The following is a 21,966-nucleotide window of genomic DNA, read 5'->3' as shown; positions in this document are numbered from 1 at the left end:
CGAAGCCCTGCCCTGCTTGTTGAATAGTGATGATATAGTGTAATTAAAATGAAAACTTTAGTTCGTTCAATTCTTCACTTGTTTTACAAAGAAGGATAAGGTATGTAGATAACGGATTGTGCACGTGCTACGTGGAAAACCTTTTAACAACAATTTCGTCTTAGTATTTCCTGTTAGTTTATAAGACAACACATTTTGGATTCAATACCTTCTGCCTATCTGAAGCACGACCCATTGAGAAAATATGATTCCCTTTTCAACAACACTTCTTCATCTTTCCGAATCGCCTTTAATGAATCTGGCTGATGGATTTTCAGTAGTAACTTGTTATTTTTAATCTATTCATCACAAAATCTATTCACAGGAACTAAATAAATAGCTCAACCAGAAAGAAAGGGAATGATGAACAAATGGAATGTACTTCAAGATTTATTTCATTGCACTTTCATCATGGCCCAGAGTGTAAAGCCAGAGCTCGGACCTAAATGGGATAAGAATATTTAAAGAATCTGTCCATACAATCAAGATTCATTTCACGTCTAGGTTGAAATTTTTATTGACAGATGTTTTTATTATTCAATTCAAATCATTGAGTACAGACAAGAAAATGAGAATAATATTATGTCTGTTAATTGGTTTAGTTACCATGTGCTAGATGATTAAAATTGTAATGGAATTAGATTTGATTTTGGGATTAAATCGCAGAGAAAATGACCAAAAATCAGTACTACATTTTTCCTCACAGTCTTTTCGCAATCAGAGATCAAACATGTGACGAAATCAAATGCACAATCACACATGATTGAATCCATAATAAAATTAAATACAATAAAAAATACAGTAGAATCGCAGACACGAACAACACTTTAATTTGACTTGCATTATCAAATTTTGCTTGCTGTTGAAACATATGTTTGATAATTTTCGGCTTTTGTATTTTTGACAGAAATGTAAATACGCTACATAAATTTCACGCAAATTTGCCTGCTGTATTCGTATTTGTCTGCTATAATTGTATCCATCAGTAATTATTGGTTGCTCAATAACAGAATCCAAAATTATTGAAAACCATCTTTCGCAAAGCTCTGTGAGCTAACAGAAATAAATTCATAAAAAAGGAAAAAAGTGAACAAATCCACAAAGGATTAATCGCCAAGATTTAACTTTAAATCACAGGTATGTACAAATGGGTAGGAAGAAACCTTTCTACTGTGGCCTGAATCAAAACTTTACATTTGCATCTTCTGCAGCTTAACCTCTACAAATAGTACTACCAGTGCATGGCATTCCGTCCACCCATTTCTACGAATCTGGACCGTCAACAATCGATTGGTAATCCATTAATCTTGCCGCTCCCGATGCGAAGGAAATGGTTTGCAGAACTTGCTTTCCATAAGCTTGAACCATTGCCGACGACATGCCGAGAAGTAGAGCAAAAAAACCCAACACCAAGCACCAGCCGTAAGCCCACCCGAACCTATTTCTTCCCGTTTCGGGAATGTTAGGAAAGAAATTGAATTTATCTATCATTTCCATACTTTTTATGCATACTGCCCCTCTTTTTCATAGGTCCTTTCGGAACATTCGCGATAAAACCCTAGATTTACCACACGGGGAGGCTTACGCCTTTCGGTTCATTTCCTTCGACGCTCTTGATTTATTTTTTCTACTATCCTCCACGTTCCAATTTTGACTCATGCAACGACAACCCCACCAACATGGAGCTATTTTTCATGTCCCTCATTTCTCTACCCATTGGCCGCCTGAATCAATGATAGATTTTGGGATTTTCCACCATCGACATTGCCTTTCGCATTGTAGCATAGGTTTCAATTTTTGCAAAGCTTCAACCAACGTAAAAAATCTAAATATGCTTACGTGTGACCCCGTGCAAAACTTTGACAAACCCCAATTCCAGTATTAGATTTGCGACAGAAGAAATTAAAAAATTTAAAAAATCGGAATAAGCTCCTACATTTAGATATTAGTGTACTTAACAGTGTATCAAGTTATCTTCACTTGATTTAAAAATTTAAACAGTTTTTTTAATTAACAATATAACCACATTACAATTTAAGCCGCTGTCCACACGACGAAGCGGCCTAAAGTATAACACGACTGGCGAAGTGCCGATGATGGCTTTAAAGTTATTTAAAAGGACCGTATGCATCTTTGCTTAGTTTTTGCAAAAATCGTTTTCATTTTTGAGTTTCCGATTGAATAAGAAAAACTTAAAGTAACAGAGCAGCGCTCAAACAACATAACATTGCATATAATATTTATTGCCAACGGTGCCATTCCTATTCCATGTGGCTATTGAAGACATAAAACGTTCATACTAAAAAAAACGATTGTGAAATAATTGCTTTGCTTTATATAAACTTAAAATTTATTGCAATGATGATCTGAATGCTAATTAATTAATTTATTATTCAAATTTTCTGCTTTGATTTTTTGTTTTTTGATGGCGTAAAAGCATAACGATAGTTCTAACTGAAAAACCTTTCGCACAGCAGGCATGTTTATGTACTTGCATGAAAACTTACGGCAAAATAGCATTTGGCCCACGGTGCAGGATGTTAGCCATACTAATCTCTAAACCGAATCAATTTCGTTGAGAAAATTTGAACTGGAACTTAGTTTCTTGTGTGTTTTATTATTACCTTTTAAACATACAAAGTTTGTAATAATGTGTATATATATGAGGCGATGTTCCTCTTCGATTGAAACTATCTTCACCTAACTTTATTAAAAACACTAGAAAATAATACCTCTTTTTGATTTAGCTTTTAAATTGATTGAATTTAAGAAGAGAAGGAGCAAGATAGCTCATCATTGACGATTCGTTGAATTGCGTAATCTTCTTTCTACTGTTACTATACGGATAACCAACAATATTGAAACTGGCTTAATCTGTTTCAGATATACTCTCAGCGTGGAGAACCAATTCACCAACCAATGCCTCATTTATTGGGAGCACTAGATAAAAAAGATTCAAAACCTTTTATTACATTATCTAATAAAACCCCTTCCCCTCATTTTCAGTTGCAATTCGCGTTGTAAATAGAATTTCGATGATGTTGGTAAGAAAAAACTCATGAATAAAGTATGAATATGCTCACTTTACTTTCTGGGGGTAATAATGTGCAATTAAAATTCGCCAGCTAATATCATTACTGCAGACATTCGAAACTTTCTATTGTCCATCAAACGTCTATGGAATAAAAACCCCTTTTCCACACAACGGGAAAAACTTTGACTATTATAGAAACCGAAAGGCAAACCATAGTTTGATAATCAAACTTTTAATAGTGCTTTGCAATATTTAAAGCATCATTAACGGCGAACACGTGATTCAGCTGGACTAGCAAGCAAAAGGTACCAGCAAAAGGTAAAGCTTTACCACCTCTTACATAAAAAAAACCGCATGAAAACTGTCGCATTACTATGCGAACGCTTCAACGCGCTTCTACGAAAAGCGTTGGTTTTTACCCTCCAGAACCCTGTATGTAAATGTCAATTCATTCGTTCTCTTCATCTTTCCTCACTTGAGGTTGTTTGGGTAGATAACTACGTGATCGAAACGAGGGCTTCCTGACTTTCCAATTGAGAATCGGAAAATATATGTTCCAAGGTTTTTTACCTTCCATACTACTTTTAATTAAGTCCATGAAAGACTAAGATAAAACACTGATGATGATTCGATAAAATAAAAATTAATAACACCGAAAATGACAAGTTTTGGGCAGTGTTGTAATATACTTGAAAATGACTTTGGTTTTTTTATGCGGCACAACATCCCCAAGTGGGACAAGGCCTCTCTCCGAGGAGAGTTTTCGGTGACCGAAAGACGGTATATTATAGATCGGTGGTCAGCCGTTCGTAATACTGGGGGATGCCAGACTTGAAATTCGATCCCACACCATGACTTTGGTTACCCTCACATTATTGTTAGCTTTACTACAGATTCTTCTCTCATACGTGAATAGTCAGTGCTCACGTGCAGGGCAGAGGTCGGTCACATTCAGGATTCGAAACCATAGTGCTCAAGTCAGAGTTTTAGCCAGTTTTAGCCCACTATCATTTACGACTAGTAGAGGGCAAAAATAGAATGATCGAAAATGGAGCTTTATGGAGGTGAAGAATATTTTTGTAAATTTTAATTTTCCTCTCCACTCATTCACAAACCTATCAATAAGAATTGTAATGTGTAAGACAAACGTTTTAAGCAGAAAGTGTCTAATATTCAGCGTTGTGTTATAAAAAGATAATTATACACCCGCAGCTACAAAAGTCTCCACTTCCTAACTACACGTTTCTCAGCAATAAATGTCTAAAGATATTTTTTTAAACTGAAGCTGAGCTGTTCAACTAACATACACTTGATGTGACGTAAAATCTTACATTCGTTTAAAGTTAGCATCCCAAAGATTGAAATTTGTATTTGAACGTAAAAGAAATCACCACTATTGAATTGAAATAGTGCAGAGTTACTAAGCAATTTATTGTCGTACAATCATCAACTTTTACATGAATAGCTGTAACTACTAATGTAACATGAAAAGCTGTTACTTTTCTCAATAATAGTTCATATAATATTGCTTTCAGTATGATATGATAGTCATATTAATTGAAATTGATCAAAATCGACTTCGTCGTCAAACCCATTATTTGGAGCTCCGTGTAAGATATTCTTCGGCCACTGTTGCCCATCGATCTAACAGATTTTTATCTGTTTCATTCCAAAGTGCTTCCAGTACGCTCCAGCCTCGGGCTTGTGTTGACAGAATGTACTGATTGTTGGCATCAACCGTAGCCGTATACAAACCAAGCACAAGACTCTGACAAATCCTGGCGGCGATAGCGACCTGTTCAGAAGATGAATGTTGTTATAATAGATTTCCTCTTCCAGATTGTTAGTATAATATTCTACACTAGTTTTTTTTTACTCACCCTTAGTACGTCTTTTTCATGTTGAGGAATCAGTCTTATCATGCTGTACCCCGCAATCACCAAACCGCCAGTATCCAAGTCGTTGGATTCCAGAATCATGTATGTCATAGCGATGGCCAGCTCAAAAACATACCTTGAATAGCAAACGTCGCCGAAATCTATAATACCCGTAATTTCATAGTCCTTGCTGTTCGTCGCCTTTTTATTCACGATAATGTTGTGCTCGTTGAAATCTCCATATATCACGCCTTGCTCGTATTCATCCAGATTAGGAACGATGCGACGCTCATAGGTACTCAATACCTGCTCGATAATTCCTTTGTGGTATTCATCTTTGACCACATAAATGAAATCTTTCAGCTTAAGGAAGTTGTCCAGCATCCATATCGACTGTCGATTCACAACCATTTCTTTGTCAATGGACTGCAAACAAATGGAAGCAAGAGAATATAAATAACAGAGAAGTAGAAGAAGCCGGCTTGTTTCCTTTGAATATACTTACTTTAAGCGCGGAATCGATCCTAGCGATAAACTGACCCGCTTGATAAAAAATGTGATCTGGATGTGGTACTCCATGGAATACCTTCCCCGGAATGTATTCCAGCAGTCGTACGACATGATCTGACTCCCCCAATTTCTCTACGGAGTGATATTTGCCATTGATATTCTGCACGGGTAGGGGACATTTGATATCGAGCTTACAAAGATGTAGCATTATTTCGCTTTGCGCATGAAAAAACGATTCATCCTTCGAGTCAAGCGAGTTTGCTATCTTCATAACGTAACCGCTCTTATTGATTGATTTTAATATGGGATTCTTGACGTAGCTAGATTGGAAAAGAGAAAAAGAGAGAGAAAACATATAAATCAGGGAACAGACTTCACCGTTGATTCCAATTATCTACATATTGACAATTTAAATTCCACACCATATTGGTGTTACACGCGGCCCTCTAACTGCCATGACAACTGATGTTTGATGTCATCACGACCGATCTTCGAGGCCGCGGCCATCACAGCCGTGACATATTCATAAATCGAGTAATCACGTGTCTCTCGCTGGCGCAAGTAACGTAACCGCAGTGCGAAACATGGTTTTTCACTCCCGAGTTTAGCGTTTCGTTACGGTTCGTCTTTCTCGCTCAAGCATACACTTTGAACGATAAATACACTGCCTTTTGAACGTGAAAACTCGTTTGTGACATTGAGATAGATCAAAAAGGCTTACCTGTCTGCTTGAATCATGTAATTGCGATCATCGTATGAATCCAGTTCACACATTTCCAGCACCGTAATTCCGTACAATCTTTCGGCCAGCTTGCGCACATCATCTTCTGATACTGTTGGACGAATTTGGGATCCTGGATTAAGCGTTTGATTTCGCTCGGTAGAGGATTTTCCTCCACTCATAGACTCGCCAGCTTCTGCTGGATTTGTTACTTTTCGTTGATTATCGGTCTTTTCGTCGCAACCATCGTCATTCTCTTTATCCTCGGTTGGATTATTTTTTTTAACAATTGTTTTCATCTCCATTTCGCTCGACACTAGGATTGTTGGGAGCTTTCTTCTGTATTGCTTTTACCAGTCCACGAAATCAATCGTATCGTTTTCTTCCTTCCTACGAAAGGAGGGACGTAATCAGGCCACAGATTACAGACCAGCGCACAACTCACGCAGCTACTGCTCGAGCGAGTCTCTACACTCGTACTAAAAGAGTACACCGCGCGATCCGTATTGCGAACGAACCGATCACGAACTGATTATGAGCAAAGCGCAGCGCTGCACACAAGGTACCGCTCTGTGTGAGCTAGCACTTATGGGAAAAGGTTATCGCCATGCGACTGATAAAAGACAAGATAAGTAAACCCGCCTTGACTCCAAGGGAATCATCTTGTTTCTTCAATCAATGTTTCTTCCGCTGTCGCATTGTCAACAAGTAAAGGCTGCACCGTGCCTTAATCTTTTCCGACGCCTGTCAGCAGCATCATCTCAACTCACTTGTGAAGCTTTGTTTGGAAAAGGGCTTTTATTCATTTTAAATTCAAACATCCTTACATTAGCGTTTCTTATATGGATGTCATATTAAGTTAAGGCGTTTCTTAATCAATCAGAATGCTCTGTTTGCCGGCGTGTTTGGGAGAAAACAAACTCTATGAATCGAAGTCCTGGTTCAGCTCGTCCCCGAATGACTCATCGTTTGCCTCTCTACACTCATCCACGGTGGTCGCATTATTTATGCGCTGCAGGAAGGAGTTCAACAGAAATTTGTTGATGGTATCATTTTGTGTAAACTCGCGGACTGTAGGTTGGTCAATTTGCGATAAATCACTCTCCGCACCACGATCTGCGGGTATCTGTTGATGGTTTGGATCCGATGAATCCCCGCTTGCTGTACCATTCTGTCCAACACTCTCTGCGCAAGACTCGCTGGATTTGCTGTACCCTTCAGACGTTTCAACGGATGGCATGATTTCAAGTTATTCAAGAATATGGAACGATGAATAACGTAAAAAAATGAAAATACTCTATCCCAACTGATCGCTTCACAGTTCGACGATGTAAAACCAGAAAGAATATTTTGAACCCAAGGGAGGTGTGGAAAAGGTTGTGAAATATAAAGCTAGTTGACATTACGTATCGAAACAATTTGCTGATGTCAGTGCTCAGACGCATTAAGGACTGTTCCACACAGAGTATTTGGACCGAGTTTCTACAGCCGAGTATTTGGACACAACAACTTGCACTGCATTTGGCCGAGCATGCCTCCGTATGGAGGAAGCCGACCGAGGATTAACGCTTTGACGGCCGCACAATTCACGGTGTCGCAACGCTTTGCAACCGGCACGTTTGCACTAGTTCCTCCGTATCTGGCCGTCCTGTTTGATCATTCTTTTTCAATTTTTATTATGATTTACGTACGAACAGCAACGCGCCCTGCGAAATTTGTTTACTTTCGGATCGGATGCAAACTGAAACGGAGCCATTACATCTATAGATGAAGCCGACCGTCAGAGTGTTAACAATTGTTAACAATTAATGCTCCCAACTGTGCGGAATGCCGAGTATGGTGGCGAGTATTAAATTGGGAGCCAGGTGATGATCCCAGCAGCCAAATCATCATGCTTTCTTGTTTTGTTGGTAACAACTGTCAACTAGACAGAACGAGAAAGCATGATGATGTCGGAGCACCCGTCACTCATCATACTCGCTACCACGATTTGTCCACGGTACCTGTCATTTTTCATGACACTTGAGGTTATTACGCTTCCAATCATAATAATTATTGCCATTTCTTCGTTTTTTCCAAAGTGTTGTTTACCTTTTGTATGGCACAACGACGAGAAAATTGGCAGGTACCGTCGACAAATTGCGATACTGTCAGGCAGCGTCCACACGGCATCGTAGCGTAGCGATTTTGACACTCCGTCGTAGTGTAAATGTTGGTCGAGAGGCCTTAGCCACGGCCATACAAAATAGTTGACACTACGATGGAGTGTCAAAATCGCTACGCTACGATGCCGTGTGGACGGCCAGTCAGATATTGTATGGTATTTGACAGATAAAGTCGGCCGACCGATATTTTCGTACGATAATTTATTTGTCAACAACATTTGATTTTTATAACCCGGAATTAAGGCATTCGTTTGGGTAATCAAGGTGATAAAATTCATTTATCTTTGTTAGAATTATAAAAATAACAAAAACACCTGCGAATCTGACTTCCGAAAAACTATCGACCCACGTGATTTTCGCTTTTTCTTCGTGAATTTTATGACAGCCCTCCAGAAATGAGAAGATTTTTATTCGTGCTGAAGACATTTTGAGAAGAACCGCTGGAAATGTCTTGCAGACCATGCGTAAACAATCAATCAAAAGATTTACCTGAGCAAGTGAGCATATACCTTGACTTCCGATGTCAAAATGCTGATTTTGTACTACCTTTCAGCAGTACACATTCCTTGGTACTATGGCCGTGGTGACATTCAATTCACGTTTTTATGCGGATGCTTTCTTTCAAAATGATTTTATTTAGTTCAACGATGTAGTTCAAAACAGTCTTCCATCAATTTACAGAATATAAAGTACAAACTCTATGATTAATGATGTTAAGAAAGTACGGCAACATTCCTATTGATTGCCGGTAGTGTGTATACATTGTAATCGTAGTATGAAGCTCAAATTTGTGACCGCGAGCCTCTGCGAAACATAAACATCCTTTCGTTATGCCTACGTATAATTTCTTCCAATTTATATGTAAAGAAACAATTCCGGAAGTATTCAGAAAGGTAGTGTGAGGAAACATTAAGAATATACAGTTACATCTTTGCTACCGGGTGTTTCTTGGAACGTGCAAGCGGTCGCAAATTTTGCGTCACTCTCTGTGTACCGTGGAGTTTCCGCGCAAAAGCATTCCAGCTACGATCGAGTGAATAAGAAAGTGCGGCGCACTATGTTGGTGAAAGCGAGACAGAGCAAATCCGTAGTAAAAGAGCATACACATGCGAGAGCACGAAGTACGCGCAAAGCGGTTACAGAGTTTTCGATAATTAAAACTAAGTTGATAAACCACTGTGTTTATGTTTTAGGAGATTATAATTTTTGGAAGAAACAAACATAAGAAAATGTGGATTTCCCATGAGCATTATTGTACCTCCAAACTTTGGAAACTGATAGCTGCAATATTGAGACACAAGATAATTTGACATCAATTTCCACAACGTGTACAAGGAGTGGCTTGTTCTTCGTGCAAGCTCGAATAATTCAATACTTCGTTTAGCGTGTTTTCTACGATACCGGAAACCCTGTACGTGTTTTCAAGCGTTCTTGCGCTTTCGCGGCTGATCGTCATGATTTTTACTTTACCGAATCAGTTGCAATTGAATAGTCAGCCGGACATCAGCTCATGGCGGCGCGATTGAACACTGTATTGAAGAAAACATAAGTAAAATTGTTGTAAAGTTGGCTCTCTAATGTTTTACTTAAAATGTTTGTGCATGTTGTTAGTGGTGTAGAATCTATAGTTGACTGCCATGTGTGTGGACGATACTCTACCATGCGTGTGTTTTAAAAACGAAATACTTTTAATGCGGAAAATTATGCATGTGCATTAATCAAACCAGTGTTGTCACATTGTCGAATGGCGTTTACTGGTACTACGGTGCCTGAACAGTAATATTTCAGAATCCAGTGAAACATTTTAATAGGAAGAAAGGGTTCCAGCGCATAAACACAAATAAATGAATTTATCTTGCGATACGCAGGTGTTGTTTTGATAAGCATCCACCGAACATTCCACAAGTGGGTCCGTGGGGTTGGTGCGCGTCATTATTTTTCAAACCACTATCAGGACCGCACCGGCAAGGACTTAAGCAAAAGACAGGAGTAGTCGTGCGTGAGGTGTGGAAAATTTAACCAATTTTCGTCGTATTGTGAACTTTCAGCATCCAAAAAGGAACCAGTTTAAAGAGATCGTAAGCCGCTGGCTCTTGTTGGGTACGGGTTTTCAAAAGCATTGCTGACCGTGTTTAGCAAGCATGACAAGAAAGGATGTGAATAGTGCACCACCCGAAGCGGAGACGGCCGCGGTCACCCCGGGCAACGCTGAAGGAGGTGATAAAATTGTGCTCAAACGAAAGATCACACTTATCAATGGAGTTGGCATCATCGTGGGAACAATTATCGGTTCCGGTATATTCATTTCACCAACAGGTGTTTTTGTCTTCACAAAGTAAGTTATCTAGTTTCCAAACTAAGTGCATCAGTAAATTTTGGCAAATCATTTTTCTCATCTAGAGTATTTAGAACTTTTATGAAGAGTATTTTGCTCCTTTCATTCATTCAATGATCACCGATCTAGATTCTTTTTGAGAGCTCAAAACTTGTTCAAAAATAATCAGCAACCATAAACACCCAAATTACCCATAAGACGGTTGCCACGTGTTGCAAACTAAAACAAGCAGCGCGCAACGAACAAGCTATGCCGGTGGGGAATTCAAGAAGAATCCTACCGGAAAACGATACGAACGAACGTAGGTGTTCGCTTTTTGGTTGTGACCTGCCTGGTTGGAGGTTGGAAAACATCGGTGGTTATAAACCTACTGATTATTTTTGTTCCTGCGTTCCTTCCTTTCTTACATTCGTTTGGTTACTGCTCATTGTTGTAATGGTATCGAAAAACCAGTTTCAGCTTCTTAGAAGATCTCACCGGGGAAGAAATACCATTTAATTTCCAATCCCTTTTCACCCTTTTCGCAGCCGTACCGCCAATATCGCTACGGTTTGTTCTTCCTTACCGGCGTTTCATTTCCCGTTCTGGTTGTATTTTCCAGGTCAGTTGGATCTTCGCTGGTCATCTGGACTCTCAGTGGCATCCTGTCGACGCTAGGTGCCCTTTGCTATGCCGAGCTAGGAACATGCATTACACGCTCCGGCGGAGATTATGCGTATCTGCTGGTCGCGTTCGGACCACTTGTTGGATTTCTTCGCCTGTGGATGGCACTGCTTATCATTCGTCCTACCACGCAGGTACGTTTCGCATTGCTTTAGATCCAAATGTGTTCGTGCCCTGTCATGGAGAGCGGCGCCAGAAGGGGCGTGAAATGTGTATTCTTTAGCTTTAAAGGAATCCACTCAACATTATTCTAGACATCATGGCGCTGGTTGAGATATTTACCCAGCTTGCGTTTTCTATGCCCCGTTATATTGGGCTCCGAGTCATTAAGGACGTACAAACTTCTCCTAGCAACCACCTGAAAGAATACTTCGTCCTTTTCCAGCATAACAGTCATGATGTTTGCACAACAAATGATTCCCCGAGAGCCTTTTAGGCCTCCCCGAGAAAGATAACGCTACGCCAATTCATCAACAGGCCAAGATTGTTGTCCTGGTCCCATCTCAAGCAAACCACAATCCTGCTGGACTAAAGATTAATTATTCAAAGCTTCCGTACTACCATAGAGGATGTCTCATCGTGATACCGTAGCGGCTACTAACTATTTCAGCTGATTCATTGTGCCAATGTGGTTGGAAGCTTGGGCCAGAGAAATTAGAAGAAAAAATCCACAGATTTTCTTCGACTCAGTATAATAATGATTTCGTTTCCCTCTTTCCGTTTCTATCATTCGCTGACCATATTTGTAAGCTAAACAGTGACCATGAACTCTGGTGCTGTGGAACGGTGCTATGTCCCTTCGATTTTGTTTTGGTTTTCCAGCAGCCTATGGCTTCCGATCTGTACGCATTGGTGACGGAACTGGTAAACAAGCTGCAAAGATTTGCTATGATTGCATGGACCTATCTCTCTAGCTTCTGAATTGGATTACAGATTGGATTGACTCTAGTGTTTTTCCTTCGTTTTGCGAATGGGGGACGTTTTCGTCCGAGGGCGGATGGAAAAGCAAACCCTAACGGATATGGGAAATGCAGGTTTCCTATCAGCTTACGTGAACCTCTAGGGTTACTTTCCCTTTGCGGGATTGATTGGAAGCGAGTAAAGTGTTTGAAAGCTCTTTACTGATTGAGATTTGATGTATTCGATAAATAAAAAGAATACATCTTGGAATACTGCTGTATTCCACAAAATCAGTCAATCTTTTAAAAATGCAATTGATTGCTTGCGAGAACATCCCGGTTTGTTTATGCTCATACCTGGGAATTTAACCTGCATGTAACAAGTTGTTGCTACAATAATTAGGCAGTTCTTCCTCTCTATTTTCACAGGATGGGCCAAATGCAGGCACTTTGGCACTGCCAGATTGCAGTACTAAAGCGTTTGCAATGCTATCAAAATCCATTTGATATCGTGTTGTAATGGTATCAAAATCCAATTGTTGATAAGTTAACGAAGCGACAGGAAGCTTATCTTCCACCCAAACTGGCAATCCAATCCGGTTCGTCGTTGTATTCGTATAACTCAATTAAACCACCAATTAAACGCTCATTGACCGCCTTCATTCATCGTACTCTCTCCCGCGTGGAAATTGGATTGTTAATAAACCAGCAGCTTTTGCTAAAGTTAGCTAAATACGATTGACAAGCTGGTGCTGTACTTTCTAAAGAGCGCAAAATATTACGTAATGTATTTTCTACCTCGACCTACATCAAGTTTTGGGAACAAGAACAGTCACCAATCAAAGGGACACACAAAAATGGGCATCGAATCCATTCTTAGCTAAAATTGTACTCGCATGGATATGCAAATTGTAAACGGATGGAAACGGAAGTTGACGTCCTTTTCGATGAGAAGAAGTCGCACGCAATGCCACTGCTGGTGCCACAGGTTGGGTGCTATTTTTAAATAAAAATATTTCTCCGTGACGCAAAGACGTAGGTAAAAATATGTTGAAAACGGACAAGTTTTCAACAACCTGAAGGTGCGTAGTGTAATTTTATCCATTACCGCCTGGTCCATAGAAAAATTGTGAAGACAAAGCAATCCTTTTTTAGCCAAAGGTGCCGAAGGCTCGACGGAATCGGCTGATCATCGCTTATCAGTCAAGGTCTTCACTTCTGGGGAGCGAGGGACCATGTCGCCGTACCATCGGGAAAGGGCAGTACGTGTTTGTCCGCGTGTATGTCACAAACCGACCCCGTTTGTTTCGTTGAAGTAATGACGCACTCTTGTTCATGTGTTTTCGACTCGAACGAGCAGGCCATGCCATACATAAGAGATTTTCTATCTTTTTCCACAATTGTTAAAAACTCTGCGACATCTATCAATCAACACCGGAAGGTCACGGGAAAGAAAACTCCTCAGCATTTTTCCTTCTATTTGTAACAACCTATCGGTACCAAACGAGTCTAAGCTATGAAGACAAAATTGTTTTTGGGGAGGCGAAAAATACAAATGACAAGCGATAACAGACCACCAGCGGAACATAATTGGATAAAATCGCTGATCTATTTATTGATTCATTTATCGAATCGTGTCTGCGGTACGTCTGATGTTGACAATAGGTGCCATCTCTGTACCAGTGCAATTAGACGTTTTGATCGATACCGCAGGGTCGCAGGAATTCTTGTCCATGTTCGTGAATCCATTTGTTTGCAACTGCAGATGGGTAAAGAGAAGAGAAAATGTGAATATTATAATTAAAGGACCGCGTTAGGCAACGCGCAACTTTGATTTATGGCTGCGACCTTACCCCATTTTGAGCCTAAAAACACCGGACAAGCACCGTGGAGTGTTCGGGCGTCGGTGGAGCCGTTAGCGTGCATGTTGTACCAGAATATTGCGGATCCTTTACGCGGGAAAACACCTACTCCAAGTTCTGGGAAAACTGTTGCTCCCCCTAGCTCCACATCACTCAGCTGTACCAGAGCATAAACCGTTTAATTACATCACTGCGCGATAGATTTCAGTCAAAATGTGTATTACTTACATAGTACATCACCGTCGCTATACGATTTCCTTTGCCTATGACGGGATAAGGCTCCTTGCCCTCCTCCGGCACAACATAATCGTGGTGTGGCAAATAGTGGCCACCAATGCCATAGTTTCCAATCTGAAACTGCTCAGCTGCGTCCATCGTTAAGCCCGTCATGTCTGCCGTCCGACGCGACAATCTTCGTACGAAAGGATGCATATAATCCTCCAACCAACCATTGCTGCTGGTACGCGATTTGGACACTTCCTTCTTATCGTCGTCACCGACCATCGATCGCTTCAATAGTGGCTTCGAGATGGTAATCAGCTCTGCGATCTCCTTATTCGAAACCACCTCATGGTACACGACAATATACGGTTCATGTTTTAGTTCTTCCAATTTCAATGGAGCGATGCGTAGAAAATGTGTCCGGTTATGTTCGTACCGGCAACGCAACTTGGCCAGTTCACTCGGCGGCCGTTGAAATTCTCCTCGACAAAGACTGGGATAGTTGCCATAATCCAACGGACGTGCTTTCGGGGGTAGACCATGCTGTTTTTTATAATCAATCCATTGCTCCAGCGGACCTTTGCTCTTCAGAGCCCTAGCATTGTCTGGCTGCAGTTTGAGAACGTTGTTCGTAAGCTCCAGTGCTTCGTCATATTCACCATCCTGGGAGAGGGCGTACGAGAGCGAGTTCATAATTTCCACTTTGCTTATGCCGGGATTTTCCGTCGTCCATCGGCGCAACGCTTCCCGCAACCAGCCGATGGCGTGCTGGTAGTTTCCACCGTCCGATATTTTTACCCCAATTCGGTAGCAATCGGCCGCTGTAAGTTCGCGGCTAACCTTTCGTTCAAGGATCTTCCCACTAGCCATGTCCTTCGCATCGAGCAGATACATATCCTGCAGACGCACCAATCCATCCGTCACTCCCAGCAAGTCGTCCATCGTTGGCATCGTGGTAGAGTTCTGCAGCTTCGCGCCAACGTCCAGCTCCATGAACGTCCGTATCCGTTCCCAATCCGACACGAGGCGGTTCGTTATTAAAAACGCATTTATCGGGTTAGATAAGTACTGTATCTCGTTTTTCTGGGCCAGCTTCAGCTCTCTCATCAGTAAATCACGTTGTCGGTTGAGAAATTCTACCTTTTGCTCATGCAACTTTATGTAATGCCCCAGACTGGCTACGAGTGATTCTTCTAGCTTGACCAGCTGACGCATTTGTTCGACGGAAGAGTAGTACTCGCCACGCACGATGGTCTCTTGGTTCAAGCAGCACAACAGCATTGCGCCGATACCAAGTGACAGAAATTTCCACAGCACTGAAGATGCCATCGTAGGCTCTTACCAACCAGCCGCTACCGTGTCTTCAATGAACGAAATCCACTACACTCCGACACGTCGTATGCTTGCCGGGTACTGAGTCGATTCGAAATGATCGAGTACTGACGTGCCAGCCCTAGCTGCGCTAGCCGGAGGTTCTAAATTTTAATCACTGCACTCAACGTGAAATTTGGCAACAAGCCGATACATTGACTGGTGTCAATGATAAGAAGGCCCGCAAGGGCAGAATAAGTTTTATCGAAAAACGATGTACTGTCGGTTCCATCCGTTATCGATCTACATGGGACGAAAATTTCATTTTCACTTCATGTTTGAAGTGACTGGTGCAAGACTGTGCCAAGCCGACCTAGCTCAAGGAAATGCCAAGTTTTTCTCTTCAGTCTTCACAGTGTAAAGTTCATTAGCTCGAAAACCAATAATTGAAATTTTGTTTTTTTTTCTGCGTTCTAAACAGCCGTACAATCACTTGCATGAACCCGGCGTTATCATTTGAGGTACAATTGATGGGACCTTTTAAAACCTTTTAATTTTTTGTCTTTGGCGGATATCCGTTTTGTTTTTCATTCAATCAGTCTTATGTGTTCATTTGACAGATTTCTCTTTTTTTAAGTTTGTTATCAACATTTTCATCTTTTAGCCACCATCAGTAACCAGCAACATTCACTTGCATTCTAGTTAGTTGACTGGTTGAAAATAAGTGAAGCGCGGAAGTCCGTCATGAGTTCAGCATTTGTGATGACGTTCCACTTGTTGATTTTATTTTCTAACACCACCATGCGTCCGTCGTAGGCGTTCCGGTTAGGATTTGTGGTTAGAGCTGTACTGACTGGCCAAAGCATGTTTTCAAAGCCGGTTTAACAGCATTGCTCATTTGAGTGCTCTGATGTATCGATTGTTACGATACTTTATGAACACCATGTGGCGCCATGAGAATAAAGAAAGAACATTGAGATTATGAATGAAATGTGATTATTATAATTTACATTGTAAATAACGCATGATAACAGATTTCTGAGGATTCTTTTTTTTAAGTCTTTCGGGATTTATTTCGATGGAAAACTATTCGCTTTTTTTTTTATTAAGTCACATTTGGAACCGTTATTTTATAAGTTTTTCTCGCCTCTTTACCTTTTATTTGATAGCTGTGAGTGACGATTTCTCAAAAGATTAGACAGCCGCTACTACCTTGTATTGTCGTCCGAGCCATGATCTCCAAATGTGATCATAACACATAATAATAAAACGTGAGGATAAGAATGTTTGCAAATAAAAATATGCAGACACCAACAACATAAAACGTATCGAAAACCTCAGATATTTGTTATTATATCATATATATTTGATATAACAGTTTTTTTTTTCTTAAGAAAAGATTCTGAAGGAGTGAATTACCCCAAGCCCCAAAATACTTAATATGGTTTTACTCTATGCATATAATGTCTACTTTTTTATGTTGTAAAATTTAGTTAAGAAGCTCTATGACAAGCATTCAGGAGGAAAAATATGATTTCTTAACTATATAAATATTTCTACACAGCACTTTAACCGTGAGATGGCATAATGGCAAGATCGTTTCTCTAATGTAAATACTATAGAGTATGAACTGGTCGCCAATAGCAGGACGTGAATGATGAATATCCATAAATTTTCTTGCTACCCAACAAACTACCGACTCGGGTAAACGGATGAAGTTTGTTGAAAGATGTGTTCCGACAATAAATTTGCTGATTGAACCCTTCCGCTAAAACGATGGGTTTCAGTTGTGTAATGTCAAGGGTCAATTTGTACAGCAAAGTTAAGGAACCCCGTGACCCTTCACATGGTACAAATTGCTTTACGATGAGCTGTATTACAAAATCTGATGTAATACATGTCTGAGATTTCACAGCAGCCGATTCATGCGAAAAAATGTCTTATTTCTCTCTTCCATTTTTAGGCTATCGTGGCATTAACCTTCGCGCAGTATGCGGTTAGGCCATTCTTCGAAGATTGTGAGGCACCAGAGATGGCGGTTCGTTTACTAGCAGCCGTTTGCCTTTGTTTCCTCACCGCCATCAACTGCATCTCGACCAAATGGGCCATGAAAATTCAGGATGTGTTTACGATCGCCAAACTAACGGCCCTGATTTCCATCATCCTTGCCGGGATGTACTTCATGGCTACAGAAACTCTGGACAACTTCCACAATCCTTGGGAGGGCGACTACGCGCTATCCAGCTTAGCTTATGCATTCTACTCCGGACTGTTTGCTTTCGGTGGATGGAACTATCTGAACTTCGTTACGGAAGAGCTGGAAAATCCTTACAAGTAAGCTACCTTAGTATTTCCCTGTATAGTTTTAAACTGAAAGCTTCTTATTATCCTTAACACTAACGTGTTTCGATGTTTTTTGCAGAAATCTTCCTCGTGCAATCTGGATCGCGATGCCCATGGTAACTGGTATCTACGTTTTTGTCAACATGGCCTACTTTGCGGTGGTGTCGCGTCAGGAAATGCTCGCCTCGATCGCCGTAGCGGTGTCGTTCGGTAATCGCATGTTCGGGTCCGTATCCTGGCTGATTCCGATCTTTGTAGCCCTCAGTACATTCGGCGGCGTAAATGGAATCCTGTTCACATCGGCCCGCTTGTTCTCCACTGGAGCGCAAGAAGGTCACTTACCGGCATGGTTTTCACTAGTGCACGTGGACCGTCAGACGCCCATACCGGCACTCATTTTCACCTGCATCACTTCAATAATCATGCTTCTATCGGCCAACGTGTTCGTGCTGATCAACTACTTTAGCCAGATTCTGTGGCTTTCCGTTGCTGCCAGCATTGCCGGCCTACTTTGGTTGAGGATCTCAAAGTAAAGTTGTTGTTATTGCGCTTCTTACATTTATCCTTCATTGAATCGAATTTCTTTTTCTCTTCCTAGACCAAATATGCCTCGGCCGATTCGAGTGAATCTAGCCCTACCGATTATTTTCCTGATATGCTGTCTAGGGCTGGTACTGTTACCATCGTTTTCCGAACCGTTCAACCTGCTCGTTGGTCTTGCTATCACACTTTCCGGTGTGCCAATCTACTACGTGTGCATTGTTTGGCGTAGCAATAAGCAGTCGAAAAATTTCTTCATGCAATGGATAGAACGGGGTTGCCAAATATTATTCAATGCTGCATTTGTTGACTGTCATCATGATCGTAAGCGGGATCCTGAATTTTCTGAAATGCAGACCAGCATCGAGGACAAAAGTGTGAGCCATTAAGGTGATCTACGGTCATTCGTATTATGTATGCTCTACGTGCTTGGTAACATAGGCGATTGAGCATATTTCTGGCTAATAGTTTGCCTAGTTCAACGTGTATCGATCAATGTGCGGATATTTTGTATCAGGAATCTCTAAGATTTACAACGGTAACGAATGAACGTGAAAGATCAAATCACAAAACATGAATCAGCACATAATAATAACAACAGAGCTAGTTGGTTAGCACCGAACCACGAATAAGGAATGCTACAACATTTGTTTGTAACGACTAGGGCATCGAAATATACATTTAGTTAAGGTTTTATAAACCGGAAATCCGATACACCGAACATCTGCGACGAAGAAGTTTCCTACTGTGAAGGTTTACTCTATGATCTTTGCTTATATGAATGTACTTAAAATGTGTACGAAGAATATAATAAATATACAGAAACATCGTTGTCTCAAGTGCTAGAAGAACTGCAGAATTTCAATCTAACAAAGTAAGTCGGCCTAGCTGTACGAACGAATCTGTTGGGTCATAAAGTTTTGTCCTAATTTCACCATATTTATTTGGTGTATTCGATTTGTAACAAAAACGTTATTTTTCCACGGCTTAATCTTTGTGTCATTAACGTATATTTCCTTTTTCAAACTGGTGGTAACTTCACATTGGAGTGACGTTTCCTCCTCATGTCATTATGTCAGCTGTCATCGCGCGAATGTTGTCCTGCTGGCACAACGCTGTGGATTGTAGTTCTTCTAAACAAATCTTTCACCGTCGTCTTTTACGTAGACAATTGCAAAAGATTGCTCCATTTCGATTGGCTTTGTATTTGAAATACGACGGAAAAGTGAGACGTTATTGAGCGTATCTGTTTTCATCATAGAAAACGTCCATTAATTGTTTGCCAGCCAGCTTGTATGTGAAGTGCATTCCCCAAAACCCGCGGATTGATTACGGCAGCGCGAGCAAGTCATTGCTGGTTTGTTTTTCTTTCATAGCTGCTACCAGCATTTGTGAAAATGGTTTTAGCGGATCTAGGTCGTAAAATCACGAATGCTTTGCATTCGCTCAGCAAAGCAACAATCATCAATGAGGAAGTGTTGGATGCCATGCTCAAGGAGATATGCACAGCCCTTCTCGAAGCGGATGTCAACATTCGTTTGGTGAAAAAGTTGCGCGAAAATGTGCGCTCCGTCATAGACTTCGATGAAATGGCCGGTGGTTTGAACAAGCGACGCATGATTCAGTCGGCGGTATTCAAGGAACTGGTCAAGCTGGTTGACCCCGGTGTAAAACCGTACCAACCGGTCAAGGGACGCCCCAACGTGATCATGTTTGTTGGTTTGCAAGGCTCAGGCAAGACGACGACCTGTACTAAACTGGCCTACCATTATCAGAAGAAGAACTGGAAATCATGCTTGGTTTGCGCGGATACGTTCCGTGCCGGAGCGTACGATCAAATCAAACAAAACGCCACCAAAGCACGCATCCCATTCTACGGTAGCTACACCGAGGTGGACCCAGTCGTCATCGCACAAGACGGCGTAGATATGTTCAAGAAAGAGGGCTTTGAGTTTATCATCGTCGATACTAGCGGTCGCCACAAGCAGGAGGAATCACTGTTCGAAGAAATGTTGGCCGTGGCCAATGCAGTCAATCCGGACAATATCATTTTCGTTATGGATGCCACCATCGGCCAGGCCTGCGAGGCACAAGCGAAGGCTTTTAAGGAAAAGGTTGACATTGGTTCGGTGATTATCACCAAGCTCGATGGTCACGCCAAGGGTGGTGGAGCTTTATCGGCGTGAGTACAAGAACGAAACGAAATTTCGCCATATGAAAAAGTACGGTACCAAATATTGTTGCGCTTTCTTCTCAATAGGGTTGCAGCAACAAATTCTCCTATCATCTTTATCGGAACGGGTGAACATATCGATGACTTGGAGCCCTTTAAAACGAAACCCTTCATTAGCAAACTACTTGGAATGGGCGATATTGAAGGTCTGATAGACAAAGTGAACGAACTAAAGCTAGACGACAACGAGGAGCTGATTGACAAAATCAAACACGGCCAGTTCACAATTCGTGACATGTACGAGCAATTCCAGAACATAATGAAAATGGGTCCATTCTCGCAGATCATGGTAAGAACAATAGCGGCAGGTTGTAGTTTGTTGATCGTAACCGAATCATATGGACTTTTTGCAGGGAATGATTCCGGGATTTTCGCAAGATTTTATGACCAAGGGTGGCGAACAGGAATCGATGGCGCGAATCAAGCGGCTCATGACGATGATGGATTCCATGTCTGACGGAGAACTTGACAACAAGGATGGTGCCAAACTGTTCAGCAAACAGCCAACCAGAATAACGCGCGTGGCACAGGGGTCCGGTGTGATGGAACGGGAAGTTCGAGACCTAATATCGCAGTACACAAAGTTTGCGGCGGTCATTAAGAAGATGGGTGGAATCAAGGGCTTATTCAAGAGTGGCGATATGACGAAAAATGTTAATCCAACACAAATGGCCAAATTGAACCAGCAAATGGCGAAAATGATCGATCCTCGTATGTTCCAGCAGATGGGCGGTATGAGTGGCTTGCAAAATATGATGCGACAGCTACAGCAAGGTGCTGGAGGATTGGGCAACCTAATGAGCGGTTTTGGAGGAAAATAGAGAGAGTGCGTTCATGTCCGTTGAACATTTCTAAATGGGCCGTACATATTCAGATCGGTGCGTTCGAGATAAGCACGGAGGCAAGTGGCGTGTGTATTTTTGTTATTTTTATTGGTTTATGCACGTGAGTGTGCAAATAATTAAAAAATAAATAGAAAAAATCAGTATGACTTTGAAATGTGAAAATATTTTACCCTTGAATTATTGTACAAGATATCAATCATTTTATATTAATTCTTTCCTGGTTGGTGCACCATCATAAGCAACTGTTGTAGGTTTACAATAAATAAAAAAATATTCTATAGTCACTTCATCAGTTCAAAATTCCAATGCTATGGTTGATGGATTTATACATGCGGATTGATTATTCGTGCATCAACACAACGTTGTT

At 41.1% G+C, this 21,966-nt stretch overlaps 4 protein-coding genes across 7 annotated transcripts; 2 read left to right on the top strand and 2 right to left on the bottom strand.

The window, feature by feature from the left end:
• Positions 1–4,488: 4,488 nt before the first annotated feature.
• On the bottom strand, positions 4,489–6,486 carry LOC131260854 (hydroxylysine kinase). Its single transcript, XM_058262694.1, has 4 exons — positions 6,182–6,486; positions 5,456–5,780; positions 4,954–5,376; positions 4,489–4,868 (listed from the first exon to the last, which is right to left on the bottom strand). Exons 1-4 carry the CDS (start codon positions 6,484–6,486, stop codon positions 4,668–4,670), a joined length of 1,254 nt encoding a protein of 417 aa, XP_058118677.1. The 3' UTR covers positions 4,489–4,667.
• Positions 6,487–7,099: 613 nt separating this feature from the next.
• On the bottom strand, positions 7,100–7,539 carry LOC131261226 (uncharacterized). Its single transcript, XM_058263200.1, has one exon. The coding sequence runs from the start codon at positions 7,419–7,421 to the stop codon at positions 7,104–7,106; it is 318 nt and encodes a 105-aa protein (XP_058119183.1). The 5' UTR covers positions 7,422–7,539; the 3' UTR covers positions 7,100–7,103.
• Positions 7,540–9,001: 1,462 nt separating this feature from the next.
• On the top strand, positions 9,002–19,372 carry LOC131260737 (Y+L amino acid transporter 2). Of its 4 annotated transcripts, none has more exons than XM_058262567.1 (6): positions 9,002–9,035; positions 10,395–10,681; positions 11,283–11,478; positions 17,602–17,972; positions 18,061–18,510; positions 18,580–19,372. In XM_058262567.1, exons 2-6 carry the CDS (start codon positions 10,488–10,490, stop codon positions 18,908–18,910), a joined length of 1,542 nt encoding a protein of 513 aa, XP_058118550.1. In that variant the 5' UTR covers positions 9,002–9,035; positions 10,395–10,487; the 3' UTR covers positions 18,911–19,372. The 4 variants fall into 4 exon arrangements, with proteins under 4 accessions (XP_058118550.1, XP_058118525.1, XP_058118534.1 ...); XM_058262542.1 differs by having other exon boundaries at positions 9,009–9,391; XM_058262551.1 differs by lacking the exon at positions 9,002–9,035 and adding an exon at positions 9,867–9,877.
• Positions 19,373–19,648: 276 nt separating this feature from the next.
• Positions 19,649–21,753, top strand: LOC131260779 (signal recognition particle subunit SRP54). Its single transcript, XM_058262603.1, has 4 exons — positions 19,649–19,814; positions 19,898–20,703; positions 20,782–21,043; positions 21,108–21,753. The coding sequence occupies exons 2-4, from the start codon at positions 19,919–19,921 to the stop codon at positions 21,573–21,575; spliced, it is 1,515 nt and encodes a 504-aa protein (XP_058118586.1). The 5' UTR covers positions 19,649–19,814; positions 19,898–19,918; the 3' UTR covers positions 21,576–21,753.
• Positions 21,754–21,966: the final 213 nt, after the last annotated feature.

This window comes from Anopheles coustani, chromosome 3 (assembly GCF_943734705.1).
Source record: "Anopheles coustani chromosome 3, idAnoCousDA_361_x.2, whole genome shotgun sequence".
Lineage (NCBI taxonomy): Eukaryota > Metazoa > Arthropoda > Insecta > Diptera > Culicidae > Anopheles > Anopheles coustani.
This window is presented reverse-complemented; position numbering and strand designations above follow the sequence as displayed.